Source organism: Hyperolius riggenbachi, chromosome 2, assembly GCF_040937935.1.
Source record: "Hyperolius riggenbachi isolate aHypRig1 chromosome 2, aHypRig1.pri, whole genome shotgun sequence".
Classification (NCBI taxonomy): Eukaryota; Metazoa; Chordata; class Amphibia; order Anura; family Hyperoliidae; genus Hyperolius; species Hyperolius riggenbachi.
In genome coordinates, this window is record NC_090647.1 from 417,587,725 (window position 1) to 417,613,228 (window position 25,504).

General features: G+C 42.6%; 1 protein-coding gene across 3 annotated transcripts in view; it reads left to right on the forward strand.

Moving 5' to 3' along the window:
* RPGR (retinitis pigmentosa GTPase regulator) overlaps nt 1-19,321 on the forward strand; it is a 102,449-nt gene extending 83,128 nt beyond the window's left edge. For 2 of the 3 annotated variants that reach the window (XM_068269880.1, XM_068269879.1), the window contains exons 11-13: nt 1,160-1,263; nt 11,476-11,532; nt 16,991-19,321. In XM_068269880.1, the coding sequence (XP_068125981.1) occupies nt 1,160-1,263; nt 11,476-11,532; nt 16,991-19,030 (2,201 nt within the window). In that variant the 3' untranslated portion in view covers nt 19,031-19,321. The remainder of the gene's footprint in view (nt 1-1,159; nt 1,264-11,475; nt 11,533-16,990) is intronic. The other variant, XM_068269878.1, reaches the window with a different exon arrangement.
* The last annotated feature ends 6,183 nt before the right edge of the window (nt 19,322-25,504 follow it).

Consider the following 25,504-nt stretch of genomic DNA (forward strand, 5'->3'; position numbering starts at 1 on the left):
AGAGGTGTGTGGGGTTATGGGACCAGGGCTGATACCTACAGTTTTGTATGGGGATGGCTAAGATATAGCGAGAATACCTGGATAATGGTATTAATACCGCCTTCATCACAATTCCTCATATTGCACATTACTTTGGTCATCCCCATCACTGAGCACACCTCTGATTTGGAGCTAAACCTTTTGTGCTATCAAAGCAAAAACATTAGAATAATTCTGTAACAAGGGGAATATGGAAGTTGCCATCTTTATTTCTTTTTCAAATTCCGGTTGTCTACCGTAATTGTCATGCTAAACCTTTGACTTCAGACGTGTCAGAATTTCACATTTGTTAAAAAAATAAAAAAAAAATCTGCAGACAGTGGAATAAGACTTAAAGAGGAACTCCAGTGAAAATAACGTAATTAACAAAAGTGATTAATTTTTACAATAATTATGTTTAAGTCATTTAGTCAGTGATTGCCCATTGTAAATGTTTTCCTCTCCCTGATTTGCATTCTAATATTCGTCTTATGGCAACATTTTTACTGCCGGCAGGTGATGTCAGTGGCAGCTGTTATTTCCCACAGTGCAACAAGGCTCCCACAGTGTGATGTCAGCACCATGGTCCTGACATAACACTGTGGGAGGGGTTTCACCACAATATCAGCCATGCAGAGCACCCTGGTGATCAGTTTGAGTAAAGGAAAAGATTTCTCATGGGAAAGGGGGTATCAGCAACTGATTGGAATGAAGTTCAATTCTTGGTCATGGTTTCTCTTTACGTCTGAGCACTTGCTCTTTATATTTATGCAAGGCCAGTCAAAAGGATTAGCACAACAATCAACAACGTATAATTTTCAAAGGAAATCAAGATGGCAACCTCAATATCTTTCTCCTATAGGTTTGCTTTACAAAGAAGAAGACTGCATTAACACATAATCACAGTTTTGTTTTTAATGACACAGTTTGGAGAAGCTGCATCGAGTAGTTCTGCTTCCACTGTCATGTCATTTCCATTTTCTCTGGCTTGCGTCCTAAATAAGCTTTATTTTTTTCACGAACATTGAATAAATCTGGCAGGGAGAAGTCAAAGTTTAACATAAAGAGATTAGTTTGTTTTGTTTGTCCATTTTTGTTCTTTAATCTTAATCCAAATGTAACTTTCTTATTTTGTACAAAGTTGAAAAAAGCCAAAAGGACTCAGTGAGAAGTTTTTCTGCAGATGATGAATCTGATTGTGTCAGCCAGAAAAGTTTTGGGGGAACCACAGATCTTTTGAATATGGTATGTATACTGGTTGAAAAAGTCCTGACTTTGACTCCGACTCCTTAGTTTAATTTACCTCGAATCCTGATCCAACTCTTGATGCCTCTATATACTAATGTATTGTCATTGGTGCCTGGGAGCGAGCAACTTACAAGGCATTTCATCAGTAGCCAACCTTGGCAATTTTAAACCTATAGAGAGACAAATCAATAAACTACAGGAAGCTGACAAACAATCCAGATGGTCTTTGAAGGCTTTCATTGCAGGCCTAAATGAGGATATTGTAAAAGTTCGGGTCTGAAATCTATAACTAAGCCTATGTTGTGGCTTTTTGAAAAACATTTTTATAATTTATAAATTAAATGTACAGCTCTGGCACTACCCGTCTTTATTTCTGGGGGGAGGGGGTGCAAAGTTACTGTTAGAGCTAACGTGAGGAAAATAAACAAACATTAAATTTGTGAACCACCAGCACCACCTTGTGGTAAGCTGGAAAATAACATACTAATACAGTTGTAATTGAAGAGGGTTTGCTACAATAATAAATGTGGGTTCTGCTTTAAGGATCCATAAATTGTTCATAGGAATCTCACACCCCCTATCAGCCGCTGAGTGTAGAATCAAAATTTGGTGTGAAAACTTACCCCCAGATGTTTTAGGCTCTTATCTTTTTGAGCCATTTTTTTAAGGTTTGGCTTGGGTGCTCGTAGAAAGTGCACAAGATGACATAAGTTATGCCTTACATTCTCAGACTAGGCCAGGCTAGAGTGTTTACTGAAGTAAATCAAATGTCTAAAGGTGGCCACTAACAGTCCAATTCCTAGTGAAAAATTGTTCGAACGATCAGATAAATCTGATCGGATGTGATCAGATTGGTTGTAAATAATTTCCGTTGATGGGCACAATTGATTACGAATGATTATAAAAACGTCGTCTGATTGTATTTTTGTGATAGAAAGAAAGCAAAGATTGGTTCGTTGATGATGTAGTGAACGATGTATTACAATATTTCACTTCCGATCAGAATTATTCGATCACTCGAAAGATTTGTCACTAGAAATTGGATCATTAGTGGCCACCTTAAGAGGTATTAGGTAGGATGGAGGCGCCCTCTGTATACTTTATTTTAGTGTTTTGTTATAAATTATTAATGAAAAAGAGAGAGGTAATCGCTTACCTTTCCAAATGATATAGACACCAGTTCAACTGGAAAAAAGTTTATCCAAAGAACAATCTGACAACGCGTTTCACGGGTCATGACCCACTTCCTCAGGTCAATACAAAATGCCTTAAAGAGACTCTGTAACAACAAAAACCTCCCCTGGGGGGTACTCACCTCGGGTGGGGGAAGCCTCCGGATCCTAATGAGGCTTCCCACGCCGTCCTCTGTCCCACGGGGGTCTCGCCGCAGCCCTCCGAACAGCCGGCGACTGTGCCGACTGTCATTTCAATATTTACCTTTGCTGGCTCCAGCGGGGGCACGGAAATAGACGGAAATACCCGATCTCCGTCGGGTCCGCTCTACTGCGCAGGCGCCGGAAACTTGCGCCTGCGCAGTAGAGCAGACCCGACGGCGATCGGGTATTTCCGCCTACTTCGGCGCCGAGAGGCATCAGAGCGCCTGCGCAGGAGCCAGGAAGGTAAATAATGACGTCACCGCTGCCCGGACTGCACGGAGGGCTACAGCGAGACCCCCGAGGGACGCAGGACGGCGTGGGAAGCCTCATTAGGATCCTGAGGCTTCCCCCACCCGAGGTGAGTACCCCCCAGGGGCCGTTTTGGCGTTACAGTTCCTCTTTAATAGCTTGGGGATAGAGCGTAGGTGCCGCTAATGATTAATGGAACTCGGCAGATTTTGTCTCATTCACAAGCCAAAATATTGCAGAGTCTAGCGGGAACTTTGCAGAGTCCCGTTGAGTAGCATGCTGTAACTGAGTCTGACTGAGAAGCCAGTTAGAATGCTATGGAGTCCGGCTGAGCCACAGGCCTGATCATGGCTGAGTCTGGCTGAGCAGTAGATTGGAGCATGGCAGGTCACAAGCCAAAACAGGCTAGAACTTTGCAGGGTCCCACAGAGCAGCAGACTAAAACATTGCAGAGACCATCTGAGCCAAAGTCCAGATTATGGCAGAGTCTGGCTGAGCAGTAGGGCAGATAATGGCCTAGAATGGCTGAGCAGCAGGCCAGGACAAGCTGAGGAACAGGCCAGAACATGGCAGTCTACAGGTGAGCAGCAGGCCGGAGCACAGTACAGACCAGCTCGGTGCCAGTGCCACTTTTTTTCTAATATCTACTAAAGAGCGGAGACACTATATAAGAACCACTTATTGGATTAAATGTGCTATTAACACCCCCCCCCCCCCCCCAAAAAAAAAAAAAAAAAACTCAGTAAGCAACTATAAAAAATTAAAAATAAGAAAAAATAAGCTAAGTATAGAAAACAAGATGCAGAGTGTGGAAGGGCTAACAAGCTACACCCCACTATATTGTTATCCACGATTTCCTGAGTTGTTAAATTTAAAATTCCTGAAAAAATGTGCTAGAGATGGAATTCCTTCATTCGCACAAATTATGGAAGGAGCCGAGTTTAGAACCGCCTGACCAGTTATTAGAAATATTGCACATTAGTAACTCGCCATTATTTAAATTTCAATATACGCAATTGGTTAATGCAATTCGTAAACAGAATCTTACACAACCCATGCGGTTATACCCGACTCCGGTTTTTAACCTTGCTAGCCAATTTATGGTAAGAAGTGGGTTTATCTCTTCTTGTTACACTTTAGTGATGGGTCTGTTCCTGAAGAAATTCCCTCTTAAGAGCTACAATAAGTGGGTAGAAGATCTCGACATGTTAACGAACGAAGACTGGATAGCAGTACTTCAATCTGTTCCAATGGTTTCTACTAATGCCTCTCAAAAATTATCCCAACTTAACATTTTACATAGAAACCTGTTGACACCTAAAAAGCTTTATGTTATGCACCGAAGAGAAGATCCATTATGTGCTAGGTGCCGTAGTGATCTTGGGGATCTCTTGCATATGCTTTGGCATTGTCCAAAGTTACATAGATACTGGGAGAAAATATAAAAAATTCTGGACACAGTCGTAAAACAAAAGATTCCCAGAACTGTTCAATTTTGTATCCTAGGTCTATTTACTGGTGTGACGATGCTGGAACATATCCAATTGATGGTGCATAGATTGCTATTTCAGGCAAGACTGCTTATTCTTCGTGCCTGGAAAAACCCGTGCCCTCCGACGGCAGAAAATTGGGTCAAACAGATTAACGCGTACTTAACCACTTCCCGACCGCCTAACGCACAGAGGCGGCTGGGAAGTGGACCCCGCAAGGACCAGCTCATGCCCAAAGGCAGCGGTCCTTGTAGGGGAATGGGCGGAGCGATCGCGTCATCCGTGAAGCGATCCTCCGCCGGCGCCTGACTCCGCTCACCCGCCGCAACATCCCACCGCCCCATACGGAAGCGCCGGCGGGATGTTAACCCCACGATCGCCGCACGGAAAGTGTATAATACACTTTGTAATGTTTACAAAGTGTATTATACAGGCTGCCTCCTGCCCTGGTGGTCCCAGTGTCCGAGGGACCACCAGGGCAGGCAGCAGCCACCCTAGTCTGCACCCAAGCACACTGATCTCCCCTGCCCCCTGATCGCCCACAGCACCCCTCAGACCCCCCCCCCCCTGCCCACCCCCCAGACCCCTGTTTACACCCAATCACCTCCCTAATCACCCATCAATCACTCCCTGTCACTATCTGTCAACGCTATTTTTTTTAACCCTAAACTGCTCCCTGGGGACTCCTGATCACCCCCCACCCCTCAGATTCTCCCCAGACCCCCCCCCAGACCTCCCCCCTGTGTACTGTATACCTCTATCCCCCTGATCACCTGTCAATCACCTGTCAATCACCCATCAATCACCCCCTGTCACTGCCACCCATCAATCAGCCCCTAACCTTCCCCTTGCGGGCAATCTGATCACCCACCCACACCAATAGATCGCCCGCAGATCCGATGTCAGATCACCTCCCAAGTGCAGTGTTTACATCTGTTCTCTACCCCAAACACCCACTAATTACCCATCAATCACCCATCAATCACCCCCTATCACTGTTACCCATCAGATCAGACCCTAATCTGCCCCTTGCGGGCACCCAATCACCCGCCTACATGCTCAGATTGCCCTCAGACCCCCCCTTATCAATATTTACATCTGTTCTTCCCTGTAATAACCCACTGATCACCTGTCAATCACCCTCTGTCACTGCCACCCATCAATCACCCCCTGGCACTGCCACCCATCATTCACCCCCTGGCACTGCCACCCATCAACCAGCCCCTAACCTGCCCCTTGCGGGCAATCTGATCACCCACCCACACCAATAGATCGCCCGCAGATCCGACGTCAGATCACCTCCCAAGTGCATTGTTTACATCTGTTCTCTCCTCCAAACACCCACTAATTACCCATCAATCACCCCCTGTCACTGCTATCCATCAAATTAGACCCCTATCTGCCCCTAGGGCACTCAATCACCCGCCCACACCCTCAGAACACCCTCAGACCCCAGCCCTGATCACCTCGCCAGTGCATTGCTTGCATCTATTCCCCCCTCTAATCACACCTTGAGACACCCATCCATCACCTCCTGTCACCCCCTAGCACACCCACCCATCAGATCAGGCCCTAATTTGCCCCGTGTGGGCTCCTGATCACTCGGCCAAACCCTCAGATCCCCCTCAGACCCCTTTCCAATTTTGCATCTATTTTCCCCTCTAACCACCCCCTGAGACACCCATCAATCACCTCCTGTCACCCCCCCTAGCACTCCTATCCATCAGATCAGGCCCAATACAACCTGTCATCTAAAAGGCCACCCTGCTTATGACCGGTTCCACAAAATTTGCCCACTCATACACCACCTGTCATCAAAATTTGCAGATGCTTATACCCCTAAACAGTCATTTTGAGACATTTGGTTTCCAGACTACTCACGGTTTAGGGCCCGTAAAATGCCAGGGCGGTATAGGAACCCCACAAGTGACCCCATTTTAGAAAAAAGACACCCCAGTGTATTCTGTTAGGTGTATGACGAGTTCATAGAAGATTTTATTTTTTGTCAAAAGTTAGCGGAAATTGATTTTTATTGTTTTTTTTTTCACAAAGTGTCATTTTTCACTAACTTGTGACAAAAAATAAAATCTTCTATGAACTCGCCATACACCTAACGGAATACCTTGGGGTGTCTTCTTTCTAAAATGGGGTCACTTGTGGGGTTCCTATACTGCCCTGGCATTTTAGGGGCCCTAAACCAAGGGGAGTAGTCTAAAAAACAAATGCCTCAAAATGACCTGTGAATAGGACGTTGGGCCCCTTAGCGCACCTAGGAAATATCTCTGTAAATGACAATTGTTTGATTTTTTTTACACACAATTGTCATTTACAGAGATATTTCTCCCACCCAGCATGGGTATGTGTAAAAATACACCCCAAAACACATTATACTACTTTGACAAACAATGTAATGGCAGTGGTAAATTTTAAATAGCAGGACCTACACCCCCTATAGCGTTATCTAGAAAAAAAGATCTATACAGATGTATAACAAAAAAATGTATAAATTTTATTAAATATCAAGAGACAACATAAAATCAATAAAAAGAACATGGGATGGCCACCCCGTCACAACACCAACCATCCAACTCCTCATGCACACCACCACTCACTAGCCGGCAGCTAAGGGGTCTGACCCGATGTATGGGATCTACAGTATATTCAAACATCTACTGGTTGACAAAAATGCCAGAGCAGTTCAAAAATAGTACCAGTAAAGGTGTAGCTCCCTATTGATATATAGTTCACCAGGATAAATGGATGGGAGTCTATGTAGCAGGTTTGAAGCAGATTGTTAGTAAGCAGGGTTGGGAGCACAACAAGCTATATGCGAAGTGACTTGTGAGTCCATGCAAAAGCCAGGCGGCAAAGAAGAGAACAAACAGATCGGATCTCCACGATCACAGTTCATATGCAATATATATAAAATGCCCAGCAAGGACCTTGTCAATGTGCAACGGTTTAGCTCACCAGACCGCATCAGAGGATGGCAATCTCATCTCCCAGGCATCCATCAATGAAGTTGAAGCAAGTTGTATGGCGTGTGTAATGCTCCAGCATGTGCCCCAAGCGGGTATGTGGAGGTGTGCAGAGGAGTAGCACAACAGGTCCAAGCAACCTCCACCTCGGCCCCGGGACCGGGCGGCTTGCACGGCTAGATGTCGGTGCCTTAATGCGGACCCGCAATGCACTGAATGGAGGTCGGGACGGCGTGGCGTCCCATGCAGGAGGTATGCGGCTCCCCCGACGTTTCGCCGGCTTCCGGCTTCCTCAAGTACGCTAAGGGGCCCGAAGTCCAATGAGTACCTTTAGGATTTCACAGGTCATTTTGCGACATTTGGTTTCAAGACTACTCCTCACGGTTTAGGGCCCCTAAAATGCCAGGGCAGTATAGGAACCCCACAAATGACCCCATTCTAGAAAGAAGACACCCAAAGGTATTCCGTTAGGAGTATGGTGAGTTCATACAAGATTTTATTTTTTGTCACACGTTAGCGGAAAATGACACTTTGTGAAATAAAACAATTAAAATCAATTTCCACTAACTTGTGACAAAAAATAAAAACTTCTATGAACTCACCATACTCCTAACGGAATACCTTGGGGTGTCTTCTTTCTAAAATGGGGTCATTAGTTGGGTTCCTATACTGCCCTGGCCCTAAACCGTGAGGAGTAGTCTTGAAACAAAAATGACCTGTGAAATCCTAAAGGTACTCATTGGACTTTGGGCCCCTTAGCGCAGTTAGGGTGCAAAAAAGTGCCACACATGTGGTATCGCCATACTCGGGAGAAGTAGTATAATGTGTTTTGGGGTGTATTTTTACACATACCCATGCTGGGTCTGAGAAATACCTCTGTAAATGACAATCTTTTGATTTATTTACACACAGTTGTCCATTTACAGAGTTATTTCTCCCACCCAGCATGGGTATGTGTAAAAATACACCCCAAAACACATTGTACTACTTTTCCCGAGTACGGTGATACCACATGTGTGGCACTTTTTTGCACCCTAACTGCGCTAAGGGGCCCAAAGTCCAATGAGTACCTTTAGGATTTCACAGGTCATTTTGAGAAATTTTGTTTCAAGACTACTCCTCACGGTTTAGGGCCCCTAAAATGCCAGGACAGTATAGGAACCCCACAAATGACTCCATTTTAGAAAGAAAACACCCCAAGGTATTCTGTTAGTAATACGGTGAGTTCATAGAAGATTTTATTTTTTGTCACAAGTTAGCGGAAATTGATTTGTATTGGTTTTTTTCACAAAGTGTCATTTTCCGCTAACTTGTGATAAAAAATAAAATCTTCTATGAACTCACCGTACTACAAACGGAATACCTTGGGGTGTCTTCTTTCTAAAATGGGGTCATTTGTGGGGTTCCTATACTGTCCTGGCATTTTAGGGGCCCTAAACCGTGAGGAGTAGTCTTGAAACGAAATTTCTCAAAATGACCTGGGAAATCCTAAAGGTACTCATTGGACTTTGGGCCCCTTAGCGCAGTTAGGGTGCAAAAAAGTGCCGCACATGTGGTATCGCCGTACTCAGGAGAAGTAGTATAATGTGTTTTGGGGTGTATTTTTACACATACCCATGCTGAGTGGGAGAAAGATCTCTGTAAATGGACAATTGGGTGTAAAAAAAATTAAAAAAATTGTCATTTACAGAGATATTTCTCCCACCCAGCATCGGTATGTGTAAAAATACACCCCAAAACACATTATACTACTTCTACTGAGTACGGCAATACCACATGTGTGGCACTTTTTTGCAGCCTAACTGCGCTAAGGGGCCCAAAGTCCAATGATCACCTTTAGGCTTTACAGCTTACAAATTAGACAGTAAACACACCCCACAAATGACCCCATTTTGGAAAGTAGACACTTCAAGGTATTCAGAGAGGGGCATGGTGAGTCCGTGGCAGATTTATGTTTTTTTTTGTCGCAAGTTAGAAGAAATGGAAACTTTTTTTTTTTTTTTTGTCACAAAGTTTCATTTTCCACTTACTTGTGACAAAAAATAATATCTTCTATGAACTCACTATGCCTCTCAGTGAATACTTTGGGATGTCTTCTTTCCAAAATGGGGCCATTTGGGGGGTATTTATACTATCCTGGAATTCTAGCCCCTCATGAAACATGACAGGGGGTCAGAAAAGTGCTTGAAAATGGGAAAATTCACTTTTTGCACCATAGTTTGTAAACGCTATAACTTTTACCCAAACCAATAAATATACACTGAATGGGGTTTTTTTTAATCAAAAACATGTTTGTCCACATTTTTCGCGCTGCATGTATACAGAAATGTTACTTTATTTGAAAAATGTCAGCACAGAAAGTTAAAAAAAATCATTTTTTTTGCCAAAATTCATGTCTTTTTTGATGAATATAATAAAAAATAAAAATCGCAGCAGCAATCAAATAGCACCAAAAGAAAGCTTTATTAGTGACAAGAAAAGGAGCCAAAATTCATTTAGGTAATAGGTTGTATCAGCGAGCAATAAACCGTAAAAGCTGCAGTGGTCTGAATGGAAAAAAAGTGCCTGGTCCTTAAGGGGGGTAAAGCCCATGGTCCTCAAGTGTTTAAAGTTGGAAAAACTCATTTATATGCATAGAGGGGCTCCCCATAAATTTGATTTGATTTAGTCAGGTTGGTTGGATACTCCGGGGCTACCAGACTTCTCTTTAATACGGGATAGAATATTTGGAGGGTTTACTTAATTTTTGATACTTGGGTATATATGGCCGATCCTCTCACCTTGTATAAGATATGAGGGTTTGATTGGGCTGCACTGTGCCACTGCTGTTTCTTATTCAGCTTTTTTTTTGTTTGTTATTGTTGTTATTTACCTTTGTATTATCTGGCTGCTGTGTCTTTGATTCATACAGTCTGTTTGAATGTTTTGTTATATTTGCCTTTTTGTTTTAATAAAGGCTGATTTTAAAAAAAAGTATAGAAAACAAGCTAGAAGCAGAACGTCGAGAAAGCAAATGCAATAAATTTCAGGTAAACCATAGGATCGGGGTAAAAAACAGCAGTCTCAGAAGTCAGTAACATCAACTGGTTGAACTCGATGGACGTATGTCTTTTTTTCTACCAAAATAACTATGTAACTATGTAGCTGGAATAGGGGCTCAGGCAGCAAGCAGAAGTCTATATTAATTTAAACTCTGGCAGAGTGTAAGGTGTTAGGGAAGGAGAAGTCCTTAAATGGGAAGCTTACAGCTGTTTTGCATGATTGGTTGAAAATTACAGATGGACACATTCTGCAACCAGCAGGTGAAGCAAAGTATTGCATGATTTTTGTCATTTGAATATGATTTTAATAAAATAGGTTAAAATGTGCATTAAAATGTGCATTTTTATCTAATGAAAATATTCTTCCACGGTGTGGTTTACCTATTTACTTTGGAGACAGTGGCTGTCTGGTCTCTTTGTGACCATACAGTACAGACCAAACGTTTGGACACACCTTCTCATTCAAAGGGTTTTCTTTAATTTCATGACTATGAACATTGTAGAGTGTGCAAAGCAGTAATCAAAGCAAAAGGTGGCTACTTTGAAGAACCTAGAATATGACATTTTCAGTTGTTTCACGCTTTTTGGTTATGTACTTTACTTCTACATGTTCTAATTCATAGTTTGGACGCCTTCAGTGTGAATCTACAATGTTCATAGTCATCAAAATAAAGAAAACTCTTTGAATGAGAAGGTGTGTCCAATCTTTTGGTCTGTACTGTATATCATCATAAGTCCCCCCCCCCCCCCCTTCCTTACCATATTACCCCTTTCCCAACTACATTTTGTTCTTAAGACTGTGATAAGGGTGGTGTGAAAAGGAAGGGTAATGGGAGGATTTGCTGCATTAACCTCCACGGTACACTCTACTAATAAAAGCCAAGTGGGTTGGTATTGGCCCCTGGGTGTAGCTCCATGCTCCTAAGCCTAGAATTCCTTAGAATCAATTAGCTCATTAATGAATGGGCTAGCTGCAGACTGTGGTCTTAGCTCTTAGCTTGTTGCCAGTGCTTCAAGATGTCATTTTAAATAATAATTACAGTAAGTAAATATTACATTTTTTTTCATATTTCAGACCCATGTATTGGGCACACATGGAAGCCACACATTTTCTCCAGTTCAAAAGAGAAAGGTTGGTGAAATTCTCCTTCAGTATTTCTATAATTGCTTTCATATTTTTAGTTTTGTGTATATTGAAGGAAATTGAAATAATGACAAGAAACAGTGTATTATTGATGAACCAACTTGTTTTGTAAAACCTAATTTTTCAAGAAAATTGTCTGATAGAAATAAAATTTAAATTTAACTTCTATTTGGTACTCAGTGGATTTCTACGGCAATTTTTAAGTGGCCACCTGACCTTCAACTGGGAGCAGCCACTCATTCTGCTTGCCTTAAAGTACAGGCACTTAAAGTGGACCCAAATTAAAAATACAAGATTTCAGGAATAAAATCTATTTTCTAAATTATAATACTAAATAGCAGCCTTTTTTAAGCTGCATGATGACAAATATAAAATATTTTACATTTATTGCCGGGACAGAATCCGGCAGACTGGTGTCCAGCACAGGAGGAATTGCTAATGGCTGCCACCTGTATAACCCTAGTTATGAAAAGAGAAGGGTGAAAAGCATGCACTGAAATGCTCTTAGGCTTGAAGGAGTGTTTATTTATCTTTGTATGTGTCAGAGTGGTGCAACTAAATATTTTGAATTAAAAAAATGTTTTGTTTGGGTCCGCTTTAAAAAACTCTTGGCCATACTATGCAAGGGAAAGAAAACACATATATAAGTAGATAAATACTTGATCTACTTACATAACACATGTATTGTACTGTCCACGCTTTGATTTAAGTGAAATTTATATGGTACATGAAGAGAATTCTGTTCCTGGTGGGAACCATGTCTTTTGCCCACAGTTTGGCTAAATACTGAAGTCATTTCTTCCCTTAATTTTTTTTCTTTTCTCCTCCAATCACTGAGTCACCTCAGTCTTGCTTGTAAACACAAGTGAGCAGAGGATTATGTTTCAGCTAGGCAGAGAAATAAAGGGAAGAGGAGGACAATATTATAGATAAAAAGAACCCCCGGCATGCAACTGAATGGCAATGGCTATTAAAGGGCAAGTGCTCCTAAGGTATTTGATAACTCCAAACCATAACAGCAGAAAAAGTTTTGAATGCAGGATTAGCATCTTTATCACTTAATACACTCAGACCAGTTGCTGTTGAAATTTGATTTTTATGGTGACAATCCCGCTTTTAAAAACAGATCTTTGCATCCAAAATCTGCAAAACAGATAAGCAGTGTTTTCCATTCAAAAACTAGATTTATTTGTTTTTTTTTAGTTTAAATTCTGCAGACATTTTTAACCACAGGTAGAGCCGTGATTTAGAGCAGACTGCCAGGCTGTCTGTGAATGGTTAAGAAGCCAGGCTATCGAAGGCTATTTTCTTGGGTTGCATCTCTATCATTTCCTGAAGTGTGAATGACAGCCTAGTCAAACTTCCTCTCAGAAAATGCTTTGAGAGGGAGAGTGAGTGGCAGTCTGTGTCTTTCATAGAGTAGCAGGAGGGAAGTGAACGGCAGAGTAACCACACCTTTTTTAAGAAGGTGTCACGGCAGGTGACTACCACATGTTAGAAAACTATTTGCAAACATATTTAAATGATAAAAGATTACCTGTTCTCCCTTAAAGAGAAACTCCGACCAAGAATTGAACTTTATCCCAATCAGTAGCTGATACCCACTTTTACATGAGAAAAATAATGATTTTCACAAACAGACCATCAGGGGGCGCTGTATGACTGATTTTGTGCTGAAACCCCTCCCACAAGAGGCTCTGGTACCGTACGGTACTCTGGGCAAACTGTCACAATGTAACAATGTTCAGACAGGAAATAGCTGTCTGTTAAAGCCAGACCAGCTAGAAACAGCTCCATAATCTGCCCACAGTAACAATGTCTCCATGTAATACAAGTCAGAATGTGAATCTGGGAGAGGAAAGATTTTACAATGAGCAAACACTGACTAAATCATGTATACATAATTATTGTAAAAATGAAGCACTTTTTTTATTACATTATTTTCACTGGAGTTCCTCTTTAACATAGCCATAGACTGGGGCAAGAACAGCTGACTATTTTAATGAAGTAAGATTGTGAACCATTCTGAGGAAGCATTAGTGTTTATGTTTCACATGCAATGCCAACCTAGCACAAATACATAATACTAAAAAATGCAAAAGAAAATATTTGCTGGTATATTGTTTGATTTCTTGGGAAAACTCTGACACCTTTGTTTTTTTCAGGCTTTTTTGTAGAGTGGCAGCAAAAAGTTAAAGCATTAGATACATAGAGAAAATAAGATGTAACATTTAAGGTGCCCAATAACGGTCCAATTTTTAATGATTTATTGCATTTTCGATCAGATTATTCAGATTGTCTTGCATGAAAAGAGTGACGCTGATAGACCCAATTGATGCTGAGTGATCACATTATCAATTGTTTCCTTAGGCCCCTTTTACACTTGCTTTGCAAATGTGTGTTGCATTACCCTTTTTTACTTCAGGAAAACCCAACAACAATGCAAAGCAATGGGGCGTAGCACACTTGCCACACCTCATCGTGGCGAAAGCTCCCGATCGGCTGCCGAGCCACAGCAAAGTCAACAACACATTATCATCGGGCTTCCGTGATGGCGCCACAAAAGTAATGAAAGTCAGTGGGTGACACAGAAAATGTAAATATGTTGTCAGTGGCGGAATGACATTCCTACAACAGGGAAACCTGAGAATCCCAGAGGAGTACTTCCTGTCCAGCAGGGGGTACGTCACTGGGCAAGGGGCGCGAAGGGGGGAGAGGGGAGGCTTTATGGATATGACCCTGTCGGCGCACTCTCTGCACATGACCCTGGTGGCGAGCGCTGTAAAAACAGGAGATTTGGGTGCAGGAATTATAGCGGCGCTCAGTGAGTAAATTAGGTTCTGTAAGAAGACGGAGCACAAATAACTATAAAAACACTGTAATTCGTCCACCAGCAATAGCTGAAAGCCGAATTGCATCTTTTCACCACTATCCATGGCGGCCTGGAGGGGGAATAGTAATTAACGCTGCTGGGACATGTGCAGGAGCAGGGTTAACTGTTTATTGTCCAATATACAAGATAGCGCTCAGCTGTGTCCTGTTTCCACCACCATACACCCCGTGTGGGATTGAACTCACCCAGCAAGTTTGACCACTATTAGACTGGTCAATGAGCGCCCAGCAATGTGCGACTCCAGCACTTTAGGGTTGCCAACTCCTCTTAGAACACGGTGTCCTGAATGATGTATGTTGGTTGATGCGTACCTCATATAAAGAAGAAAGCTTCCATAGCGTAATTCAGTTAAAAGATGTAAAGTTTTATTATAAAGTTACACTCACAGTCTCGTTGCGGTTAGTCAGGCACAGAGTTTGAAACGGGCTCTCCCCTGTTGCCTCCCGGGTAGGCTAGAAGGTGTAGTCCCGCTCTCGCCGCTGCTACCACATCACCGTTACTTCCTGGACGTCCGGCAAGCTCCACCCTACGCGTTTCGTCACTACGAGTGACTCATCAGGGGCCTTTGATGCATTTGACCAGTCTAATAGTGGTCAAACTTGCTGGGTGAGTTCAATCCCACATGGGGTGTATGGTGGTGGAAACAGGACACAGCTGAGCGCTATCTTGTATATTGGAAAATTTTGCTAACAGTCTGCCGCGGCTGACATGGAAGCGCACCTGTGATAAAGGACAATACTTTATTTAGTACACTGAGCAGTGAAAGCTGTTTTTAATAACTGTTTTTATTTTCATTGATTTTATTATATGTTTCTAACCTTGACTAGTATCGCCACAATAGCGCTTTCAAAATATTGTTGTTGTTAACTGTTTATTGGCTTTACCCTGTGCCCAAATCTCCCGGTGACTGTTTCATAGGTACGTGCTGACGAAGCATCAGACCGCAACGGCCAGGTGTAAAACCGGTTTTAAAGCAATGATCATTCTAATTTTATTTTTTTACATTGATATGATCATAACTGGTTGAGATATGATTGCAGTTTGGATTCTTTAGCAGTGTGCACCAACTTAATATGATATTTTATTTCAATCTGAATGATCTAATGAACGTATGATAATTCACTAAAAATTGTACTGTTAATGGGCACCTTAACGTTTATGTTTTTAGACAGAATATGCAGCAATAACTATCCTACTTTATGTATTTAACTAAAATAATTAATATAGATGAAAGTTAGTCACATTTAATATATTGGTCATCCATTGTAAGTATTTAGTGTATGAGTGTGTCTGTTTTACATTTTTCTACTGCATCCATCTTTTGTTTGTCCCTGTTTTATTTAAAGTCGCTTTTCAAGCCTTAAGGCCCATACACACTTCGGATTTTTGCGAACGACCTGTCGTTTGAACGTTCCGTCGTTCCGTCGTTCGCACGTCAAATCCGGCGTGTGTACAGACTATCGTTCGGGTGATAAGACTGGTTTTCAGCGATCCGCCGGGCGGATCGCTGAAAACCAGTCTTATCACCCGAACGATAGTCTGTACACACGCCGGATTTGACGTGCGAACGACGGAACGTTCAAACGACGGGTCGTTCGCAAAAATCCGACGTGTGTATGGGCCTTTAGTTTTGTAATCTCTATCCCCACCTTAGTCAGTCCTTCAATAGAATATGTATGCAGTGCCGAGAGGGGAGTACCTCTGCTACTCTTTGCCTCCTCTCCTATGTCAGATATACATTGCTTTGCCACCTAAGCTGCTAATTGACACTCTTCCCTATCAGCTTCCATTCTACACCCCTCTGATTTTGATATGTTAAGGGTTTGCAACAGACTGAGGAGGACGGAGGGGTGTTTGACAGTTACTTGAAAGTTGTGAGGGGAAGACTTCAAGCCTTTGGATGACCGCGGTAAACAGTGAGGACCAATATGCCTTGATTATTTCCTCTGTTTTAAATTTTATATTGTGTTATTACCCACCTCAAGTCTGATTAAAGCTAAGTACCCACGGGGGTACAATTGTAGCTGTCGCCGCACACGGGAGCGTGTGCGCGACAGTTCGGCGGCAGTTCGGCGACAGCTCGTCGCCAAATCCCTCTGCATCCACACGGCAGCAGAGTGTCGCCGAGTTTCCTCCCCCCCGCCGGAAGCTCCGTGTGGTGTGTGTGGGTAGCTGTCGCTAGCCCGCATACACATGTGGGGCTAGCGACAGTTCCGGCGAGGTTGCGGCGACGACTGTAGCCGGCGATTGAACATGTCAATCGCCTGGCGACAGCTCCGACGGGCGACGGTTCGGGGCGCGCGCATCATACACACGGGGGAACTGTCGCCGCAACACGCGCGTGCCACGCGGTTGCGGCGACGGCCGTCCTCCGTGAGTATGGGCCTTATGGGTGTGGAGGATGATTACAGGCTGGAAAGCAGCTTTAACCTGGTTTTTGTTTCCTCTTTTCATTGTTTGTTTTTAGTCAGTACTCTTCTTTTCATTGCACTTTGTTTCACCTCTTCTTAAATTACCTTTTCTTTTTTGTTGTTTTGCTTCCGGGTGGAATAGAAGAATATTAAAAATGTGGAACTAAAAGCTGATGGTAAGGTCGAACCAAAGAAGCAGACTAGCAGATCCCTACATTCGTCACTGTCTTTTCAAAACGAGTCAGTCAGTGCAGACAGTGATGAATCTGGACCTACTAGTGCAAATGGGCAGTCAGAGACTATTAAAAGAAATATTCAACACAGATTCCAAAAAGCCTCAGAAGCTGGCAAATCAAAGTATGTTTCTAGCCAAGAGCAGTTTAGTACCATGAGAAAAGATGGTAAAGACAGTGGGACCAATGTAAGTCATAAGAAGCAAAAATCAAAGGACAAAATACAAGACATAAAAAAAATTCAGACTAATGCTACATCATGTGTATCTAGTGAATCAGATTGCAAAGCAAACTCTAAAGACAGTAAGCATTATGAGAATATTCCCAGGATCATACGTGTCAAAAGTCATGAAAGTATCAGTGGGCTACAGAAGGTCAGCCATAAAAATAATTATAATTTTGTTAGTAAAGGTGAAAACACATCAGCTTCCTCCTCCAGCTCAGATAATGTAAGAGAAAACAAAATTGAAAAGAATGATACACTTGTTAAACGTGGTGAAAGAAAAGGTAAGATACCCAAAAATGACAGAATAGAATGTTTTACACAAGAGCCACTTAGCTCTAGTAGTATTGATCAATCAGAAAAAGCTGCTAAATCCACATATTTTGGGAAGAAAAAAGAAAGTAAAATACTTATGGTAAAACAAAATGTACAGCAGAATAACTGTGTAGAACAATCAAATGAGAAAGCCAGAGACAGTGGATCTGGGTGTACAACCAGGAGTAAGGACAATAAAAAAGTATGTCGAAGTGAAGAGCAGACTGAGGAGGACAGTGAGGGGGAAGATTTAAAATTAGAGAGAGGACAAACAGACATAAGTAAAGGTGTTGAGGTGGAAGAGGAAAAAAAAACAGAAAATGATGAAGAGCACAGTGTGGAAGAAGAAGAAGCTGAGGAGAAAGAAGGTGAAGAAGATGAAGAGACTGAGGAGGATGAAGAACAAGCAGAAGTGAGGGAAAATGAATATGAAAAGGGTAGAGAAGAAGATGAAGACAGTGAAGGGGATGAAGTCAAAGAAAGAAGTGAAGATGATGAAAATGCAGAGGAAGACCAGGCAGAAGATGAAGAATCTGAGGAGGTGGAAGAGGAAAAAGAAGAGGAGGAAGATGAAGACACTGAAGTAGAGGGGGACGAGCAAGAAGAAACAGAGACAGTTGAAGGGGAAGAAGAAGCTGAGGGAGAAGAAGAAACAGAAGGTGAAGAAGAGGACGGAGAAGAAGCTGAAGATGAAGGTGAAAAAGAGGAAGGTGAAGAAAGTGAAAATGAAGAAGAGGGGGGTGAGGAGGCTGAGGAGGAAGAGGAGGCTGAGGAGGAAGAGGAGGCTGAGGAGGAAGGGGAGGCTGAGGAGGAAGGGGAGGCTGAGGAGGAAGGGGAGGCTGAGGAGGAAGGGGAGGCTGAGGAGGAAGGGGAGGCTGAGGAGGAAGGGGAGGCTGAGGTGGAAGGGGAGGCTGAGGAGGAAGGGGAGGCTGAGGAGGAAGGGGAGGCTGAGGAGGAAGGGGAGGCTGAGGAGGAGGGTGAAGAAGATGAGGATGAAGAAGATGAGGATGAAGAAGATGAGGATGAAGAAGATGAGGGCGAAGAAGATGAGGGCGAAGAAGATGAGGGCGAAGAAGAAGAGGGCGAAGAAGAAGAGGACGAAGAAGAGGAAGGTGAAGAGGGGGAAGAAGAGGAGGAGGATGAAGAACAACATGAAAGTGAGGAGGAAGATAACAATGAAAGAAAAGGTAAAAAGGCAGTTAAAGGAAAAAAAGAAAAAGATCAGAGGGTCACTGAGAAAAAAATCCAGTCCGGGAAAAGTACAGGAAAAACTGATAAGCAGAGAAGTAATCTTAAAAATATTAATAAACATAGGCTTGAATTTGCATCTGATCCAGCAAAACTTAAGACTCTGGATCCTTCAACTCAGTTTTGGGACAATGTTTTACCACAATACTTGACATTAAAATAATTTGATATGATTTCCTGTATAGAAGGTTGAAGCACTGCATGTTGCAGAATAGGGCAAATTTTGAGTCTGTTCTAAACTGCTACTGTAAATATTTTTAGATGTGTACAGTGTCAACCAAGAAAATGAATAGTATTTAGGGTACAGTATGACAAAATAATTGTAATCGCTCTGTATTTTTGTTGAGCCAATCAAGAAATGCCCTCCTTACCTTGCTGTCCAGTTCTTTCATTCCGTCTGTATGCAGCTTTGCTTGTGTGAATGCTACAACTGTTTGTTATTTATTTTTTTTTTTTTGTCCAATCACCGCCACTGAATAAAAAAAATGTTTTACAAAATGTTCTTAAAGAAATGTTGCTGTATGGACCCATAAGCCTAAGCTGTAAGTGCTTCATGGGAACGTTCAAATATCTACATTTAAACAGGACTGTGTTTTATGACTCAATTAATAATTATACAACTCCATTTTTTTTTTTAAAAAGTGACTCTAAGTTAAACCAGAATATAGTTATTTGCAAATCATGTGTACCGTATATTTAAATGAAAATACTACAAACACAACATATCATATGTTGAAAATGAGAAATGTTACTAAAAACAGCTGCTAATTCTTTGTTAAAATTGGTGCCAGCGACGTATTTTTAAAGATGTGGGGACAGCATAAGACTATAAAAGCTGTGTAATTATAAGAAAAAGCATTTGATGAAACATCAAGGGGTACATCATTCTTTGAGAGGCTTTGTTGACAATCGTGAAACAATTAAGGATTTGCATACCTTATAAAGGGGGCCATACACTAGCTGACCAACCAATCGACCATCCAATTTGATTATTATAATCGAATTGGATGAAAATTGGTGCTGCCAAGTGCATGCCCAACCGACAAAGCGACCAATTTCAGGACAGAAATTGGCTGCATGGTCGATTGCATATGGTGGAAAATTTCGGGCCGAAGATGGTTGGTCGGGTGCGCGGCGGTATGGCGGCCGAATTGGGAACGAGGGACGAGACGACAAAACCCCCGCCGCTGCCGCCACAATGTATAAATGTATGTAGTGTAGTGCATTTATACATTACCTGTCCGGTGTCAGCCTCCACGCGGTTTCCGTCCATCTCGCCGGGTTCTGCATACACGCCGTTGGCACTATGTCTGACGTGACGCTATGCGCCGCTAGCATGTATGCGGCTTCTTGGCAAGATGGACGGATGGACCCGGCGAGCTGCTACAGGACAGGTAATGTATAAATGCACTACACTACATACATTTATACATTTTGGGGGCAGCAGCGGGGCGGACGCGGCAGCTCAGCTGATTCCCTGATGATTTCATGCTGAAATCGGACGGGAATCAGCCTGTAGTGTATGGGCAGATTCTAATTAGATCAGATTCGATTAGAGATAAATTTGTCTCTTGGTCGAATCTGCCCATATTGGTTCTAATGTATGGGCACCTTAAAGCAACATTACTGAGTGTAATTTAACTACTTCCGTACCAGCAGTCTCTGGCCCCTTAAGGAGCAGAGACTGCTAGTACCAAAGAATGCGCCTCATGACGAATCGCCGCACGTACTGGCCAGTCACGCCGCTCTCATATCGCCGTAGGTCCCTCTTTCTGACGTCGCTATGATGTCAGAGCCATGTGAGATGGTCGGGAGTCTCTTTCATTGGCTCCTGACCCTGTCCATCAATGTAAGCCAATGGGATTGGCTCACAGTGATGACAGGGTCAGGACCACCTCATACAGCTCTGCCATCATAGTGACGGCAAGGCGAGAGATCTGAGGCGGGATAGAGTGACGCGATCGGCGGGAGCATGCGGCAGGATGATTGAAATCTACGCGCTGGCAGAGACAAGGGGATCAAAACAGGGCTTAGATTTCAATGAAAGTCCAGAAGTGGTTAAGTTGTTTTTTTTGTTTTTTGTTTTTTTTACAATATTTGTAAACTATTTAGTCAATGTTTACCTTACCCTGATTAACATTCTTAAATGTATCAGTGATGATGGTGTTTTTACTGCCTGCTAGGTGAATAGCAAACATTTACAGATTTGTTGTTAAAAATAAGTATAAAAGGTGAAGCAGCATGTAGTAAGTTCTTTTAGTCATGTTATCGGCATGAAATTGAAATGAGCATACATTTAAAAAACAAAAAGTTATATTTTTCAGTTTCAACATTTTCTATGTCATCTTAGTTCTATCTTCAGTTTGCAATCTGTCCTTATTTTCATTTTAAAGAGAACCCGAGGTGAGGATTTACATAAAAAAAAACCAAGACTACCTGGTCCAGGGGGCTGTGTGGATCAGGTAGCCGCCATCTTCACCACTATTCGCCTCTCCGGTGGCCTCTACTCTTCCACTTTTGGTTTTGTGACCCCTGTGGTCATGACGCTGGAAGAGCTGGTCTCTGTGAGCAGCATGCAGGGAGCTGCAGGGGGTGAGACCGTGAAGAGGCAACGCTGCCCAATGGCAGCTTTGAAAGGCCTGCAGGAATGCCCCTAGTGGACGTTTAAGCAGGGAATCCATCTCCTCCGTTACTCTCCGGCATAGGGACAATCATTTGCTGCTAATTCAGGGAGCTATAGCGGGGGGGGGGGCAGAGAGCAGTGTGGGGAGGACACAGAGGCATGCAGGCAGCAGGGAATATGCCTCTGTGTCCCATCTGCCCCTGCTGAACCGCCTTAGGTACTCTCAAAAAAAACAAAAAACAGATACTAAAGGAGAGGGAAGGCTCTGGGTCTTAGAGCCAGCCTTCTTCTCTCAGGGTCCCCCCTGTTAAGCACTGTCTCCCCTGTGGGAGGCTTCGGAAGTCTTCGGGAGCCCAGTGCTCTCGAAGATGGGCGGCTTTGAACTGCACTTGCGTGAGTGCACGAGAGAGCATGCTCGCGCTAGTGCGCAGTATAGAGCCCGCCCGTCTTTGGGAGGACTCGGGCTCACTGGAAACTATAGGACCTAAAGCCTTCCCTCTCCTAAGGTTTTTTTTATGTCCCCATTCACTTTAATCTTTGTGTTGTCACTAGAATTTTGTCACTGGAGCATTGTTACAATCGTTTATGTTTACCTCAAGCAAAAATCTATGTCTGCACAGTTATCCGTCAACTATGCTTGACGATCTATCTTGTCAGATCATTGAACAAAGAATAAGTGCCATTGTTTTCCAATGTTCTTCCTGCAGCATGAAGTTTATCATGCCTGGTACACACAATGACATTTTCTGGCAGATTTCATGCCAGATTGATTATTTCCAACATGTCCGATTTGATTTCCTTTTTTTTTTTATATAATTTATTGAAGAAGTAAGAATATTTCCAAATTCCAATACACCATATCATCTTATTCTCTTCTTCCATTTTACAAAATTATAAAATACATAATAAACAAAAGAAAGAAAATACCACCCTCTATTCTCCTCAATCTTTGAATCAATACTCTTATTATTATTAATATTATTATTTAGTATTTATATAGCGCCGACATATTACGCAGCGCTGTACAGTGTATATGTATATATATACATATATATATATATATATATATATATATATATATATATATATATCTTGTCTCTAACTGTCCCTCAAAGGAGCTCACAATCTAATCCCTACCATTGCCATATGTCTATATTATGTAGTGTAAGTACTGTAGTCTAGGGCCAATTTTAGGGGACTCTTGCAAATAATTTAACATCATCAGGATTTCTTCTTCAAAGATCCACCCCCACCAATTACCATCTAAAGTACTAAAAAATTGCAAAAATTATAACCACAAAAAAACATAATTATAATTACAGGAAGCTCCCTCCCCTACATCTCCACCATATCTCCATACTCCTTAGTATCTTGAAATTCTCTCCATTTGCCCCATTTAACATTAAATGCTTCTAATCTATCCTGCTGCAAAGCAATCTGATTTTCCATGCTCTTCACCTTGTTAACCCTCTCAACCCATTCTTTCAGGGTTGGAGAACCCTGGCATCTCCACTTAACCGGGATTAAACTTTTAGCCGCAATTAGGAGCTGAGGAACACACGATCTCTTATATTTACCAATAGACATAGATGTTCCATGCAGCAATACCTTTATTGGGTCCCAATCTCCACAATCTTCCAATAATTCCTTAATACAGTCCAACACACCCTTCCAAAAACCCGATATTACTGGACACTCCCACACTAAATGCATTAAAGACCCTTTTGCTCCACACCCCCCTCCGACATCCATCACTTACCCCCGGAAACATTTTAGCCAACCTATCTGATGTTCTATACCATCTTGTCAATTATTTAAAATTAATTTCCAATATTCTAGAGCTAACTGATGTAGCATGAGCCAAAATACATATTTTCCTTTTCAACCCATCGTCTAAAGAGATGCCAGCGTCCTCCTCCCATCTACTCAAATATTTAGGAAATTCTCCCTCCCTTATGTTATTCAACTCTTTATATAAAAAATGATATCAGATGCATGGGAGGAGCCTCCTTCACAAACAATTTCTCAAATTCTGATAATTCAGTACTAATGGAAAGATCTCTCCCCTTCTCCGCCAAAAAGTGTTTTAATTGAGTATGTCTCCAAAAATCAAATGGAAATTGCCCATATTCCTCACGTAACCAAATCAAAGTTTTAATTTCTCCATTATTCATAATATCTCTTAACATTACTTCTCCCCTCTCACCCCATGATCCGATTTGATTTCCGATCGATTTTCCGTTCACTTCTATGGAAAATGCATCGGAAAATCGATTGGAAATCAAAATAGACATGTTGGAAATAATTGATCTGGCAGTAAATCTGCCAGAAAATCTCATTGTGTGTACCTAGCATTACTCATTTGCCCTCTCCCTTTTCTGTAGAACAGAACAGCCTATTCAGCTGGAGCGGTAGCTGTGCAGTGTCTGTGTACAAAGTAATTTGCCCTAATGTTCACTTAAAGCGAACCCGAGCCAAAGTTTGGGTTCAAAATCTGACACTTTTACTATTTAGAGAGGAAAGCCTCAGGATCCTAATGAAGCTTCCCTCGGTTGTTGCAAGCCCTTAGTTGTTGAGTGCGCCCCCTCCCCCTTCACATCGGAGCCACGCAGTGCATGCAATAGGTGCGCAAGCCCACCCATGCAAGCGCAGTAGCACAGAGCCCGCGGCTTCGTACTACCGCGCATGCGGGCTCAGTCAGCTATTGCACGCACTTGATCCAGGAAGAGGAGCTGCGCGGCTCCGATTTGATTAGCAACAATGTACTGTCTCTAATCTTCCGGGGTGCACGCTCAGCAATGGGGGACCATGTAGTAGCAAGGGAAGCCTCAATAGGATCCTGAGGCTTCCGTCTCTTACAGTAAGTATCTATCTGATTTTGTATCCGGGCTCAGGTACACTTTAAAGGGGGACCCTGAGCAGAAGTGAAAAAGGAAATCTGGACTTACCTTAGGCCTCCGTAGCCCGGGAGGTCCCTTGGTGTCCTCTGGGTCCCCTCCGTGGATTCGAAAGGTGCATGAATTCAGCCAAAGTCGCGCATGCACCGTTCAGGCACCTAGCGAATCATCACGCCTGTCGACGCAAGGGTCCAATACATGCGTGGTATTCAAAAGACTGGTCGCCAGGTTTACAGAGCTGCCACCAGGACCACAGAGGGAACCCAGATGACACAGAGGGACCTTGCGGGCTATGGGGGGCTCTGCTCAGGGTCCCTTTAACATATTATTTTTTTTATTTTTAGAGTACTGACTACTGAGGGTCGTGGGTTGTATTTTTCTTAGTTCATTAGTTGAGAAATAAAATACAATAGTATCTGCTTAGTGTTCCTTCTACAAACATTTAGATAACTTTAAGGTTTACAAATATACCTATAAACAATTATTCTAGGATCCATAGGCATTTCCACTTCTGCCTCAGCATCTGCAACACTGCAGTAATAACCTTTTCTTGGCTCTACTGATGTCAGTGGGATCTAGTGAAATGAATGTAGAGCAAAACCATTGTTGCTGGTAGCAGGAATGAAATGCTACAATATTATTTGATGACTGCTTTTAGGTAATTTGCTTTACTTCAAATCATGTTTATTGAGAATTAAACTATCGGTTTATGTTTTGAAAACACATGCAGGCAATAATGCAATTTACAAACTAGCAATTTAAGGAACTCTATCTTGCATGCGATCTTATAAACTGTTCATCGCTGTTTAATCAAGTAGATTAAGGCCCCGTTCACACTTGCGTTTCTGTGCCAAACGGACCAGATCCGGATCGAACCGTACGGTTCCGATCCGGATCCGGTCCGGTTGCATCAGGTATGTATACGGCTGCGATCCGGATCCGTTTGGTAAAAGTTATAAATAAACTATATAATTGTTGGGGTCTGGGAGGTCAGCAGAAGGTGCACCTGTAGAATCAGGTCCTCCGCTGTTTAGGCCTCACCTCCACCTCTGACATACTGCCAAACAGCTCCAGCACGTTAGTCACTGCTGCTCCACTCCAGAAAGGCTTGGCCCAT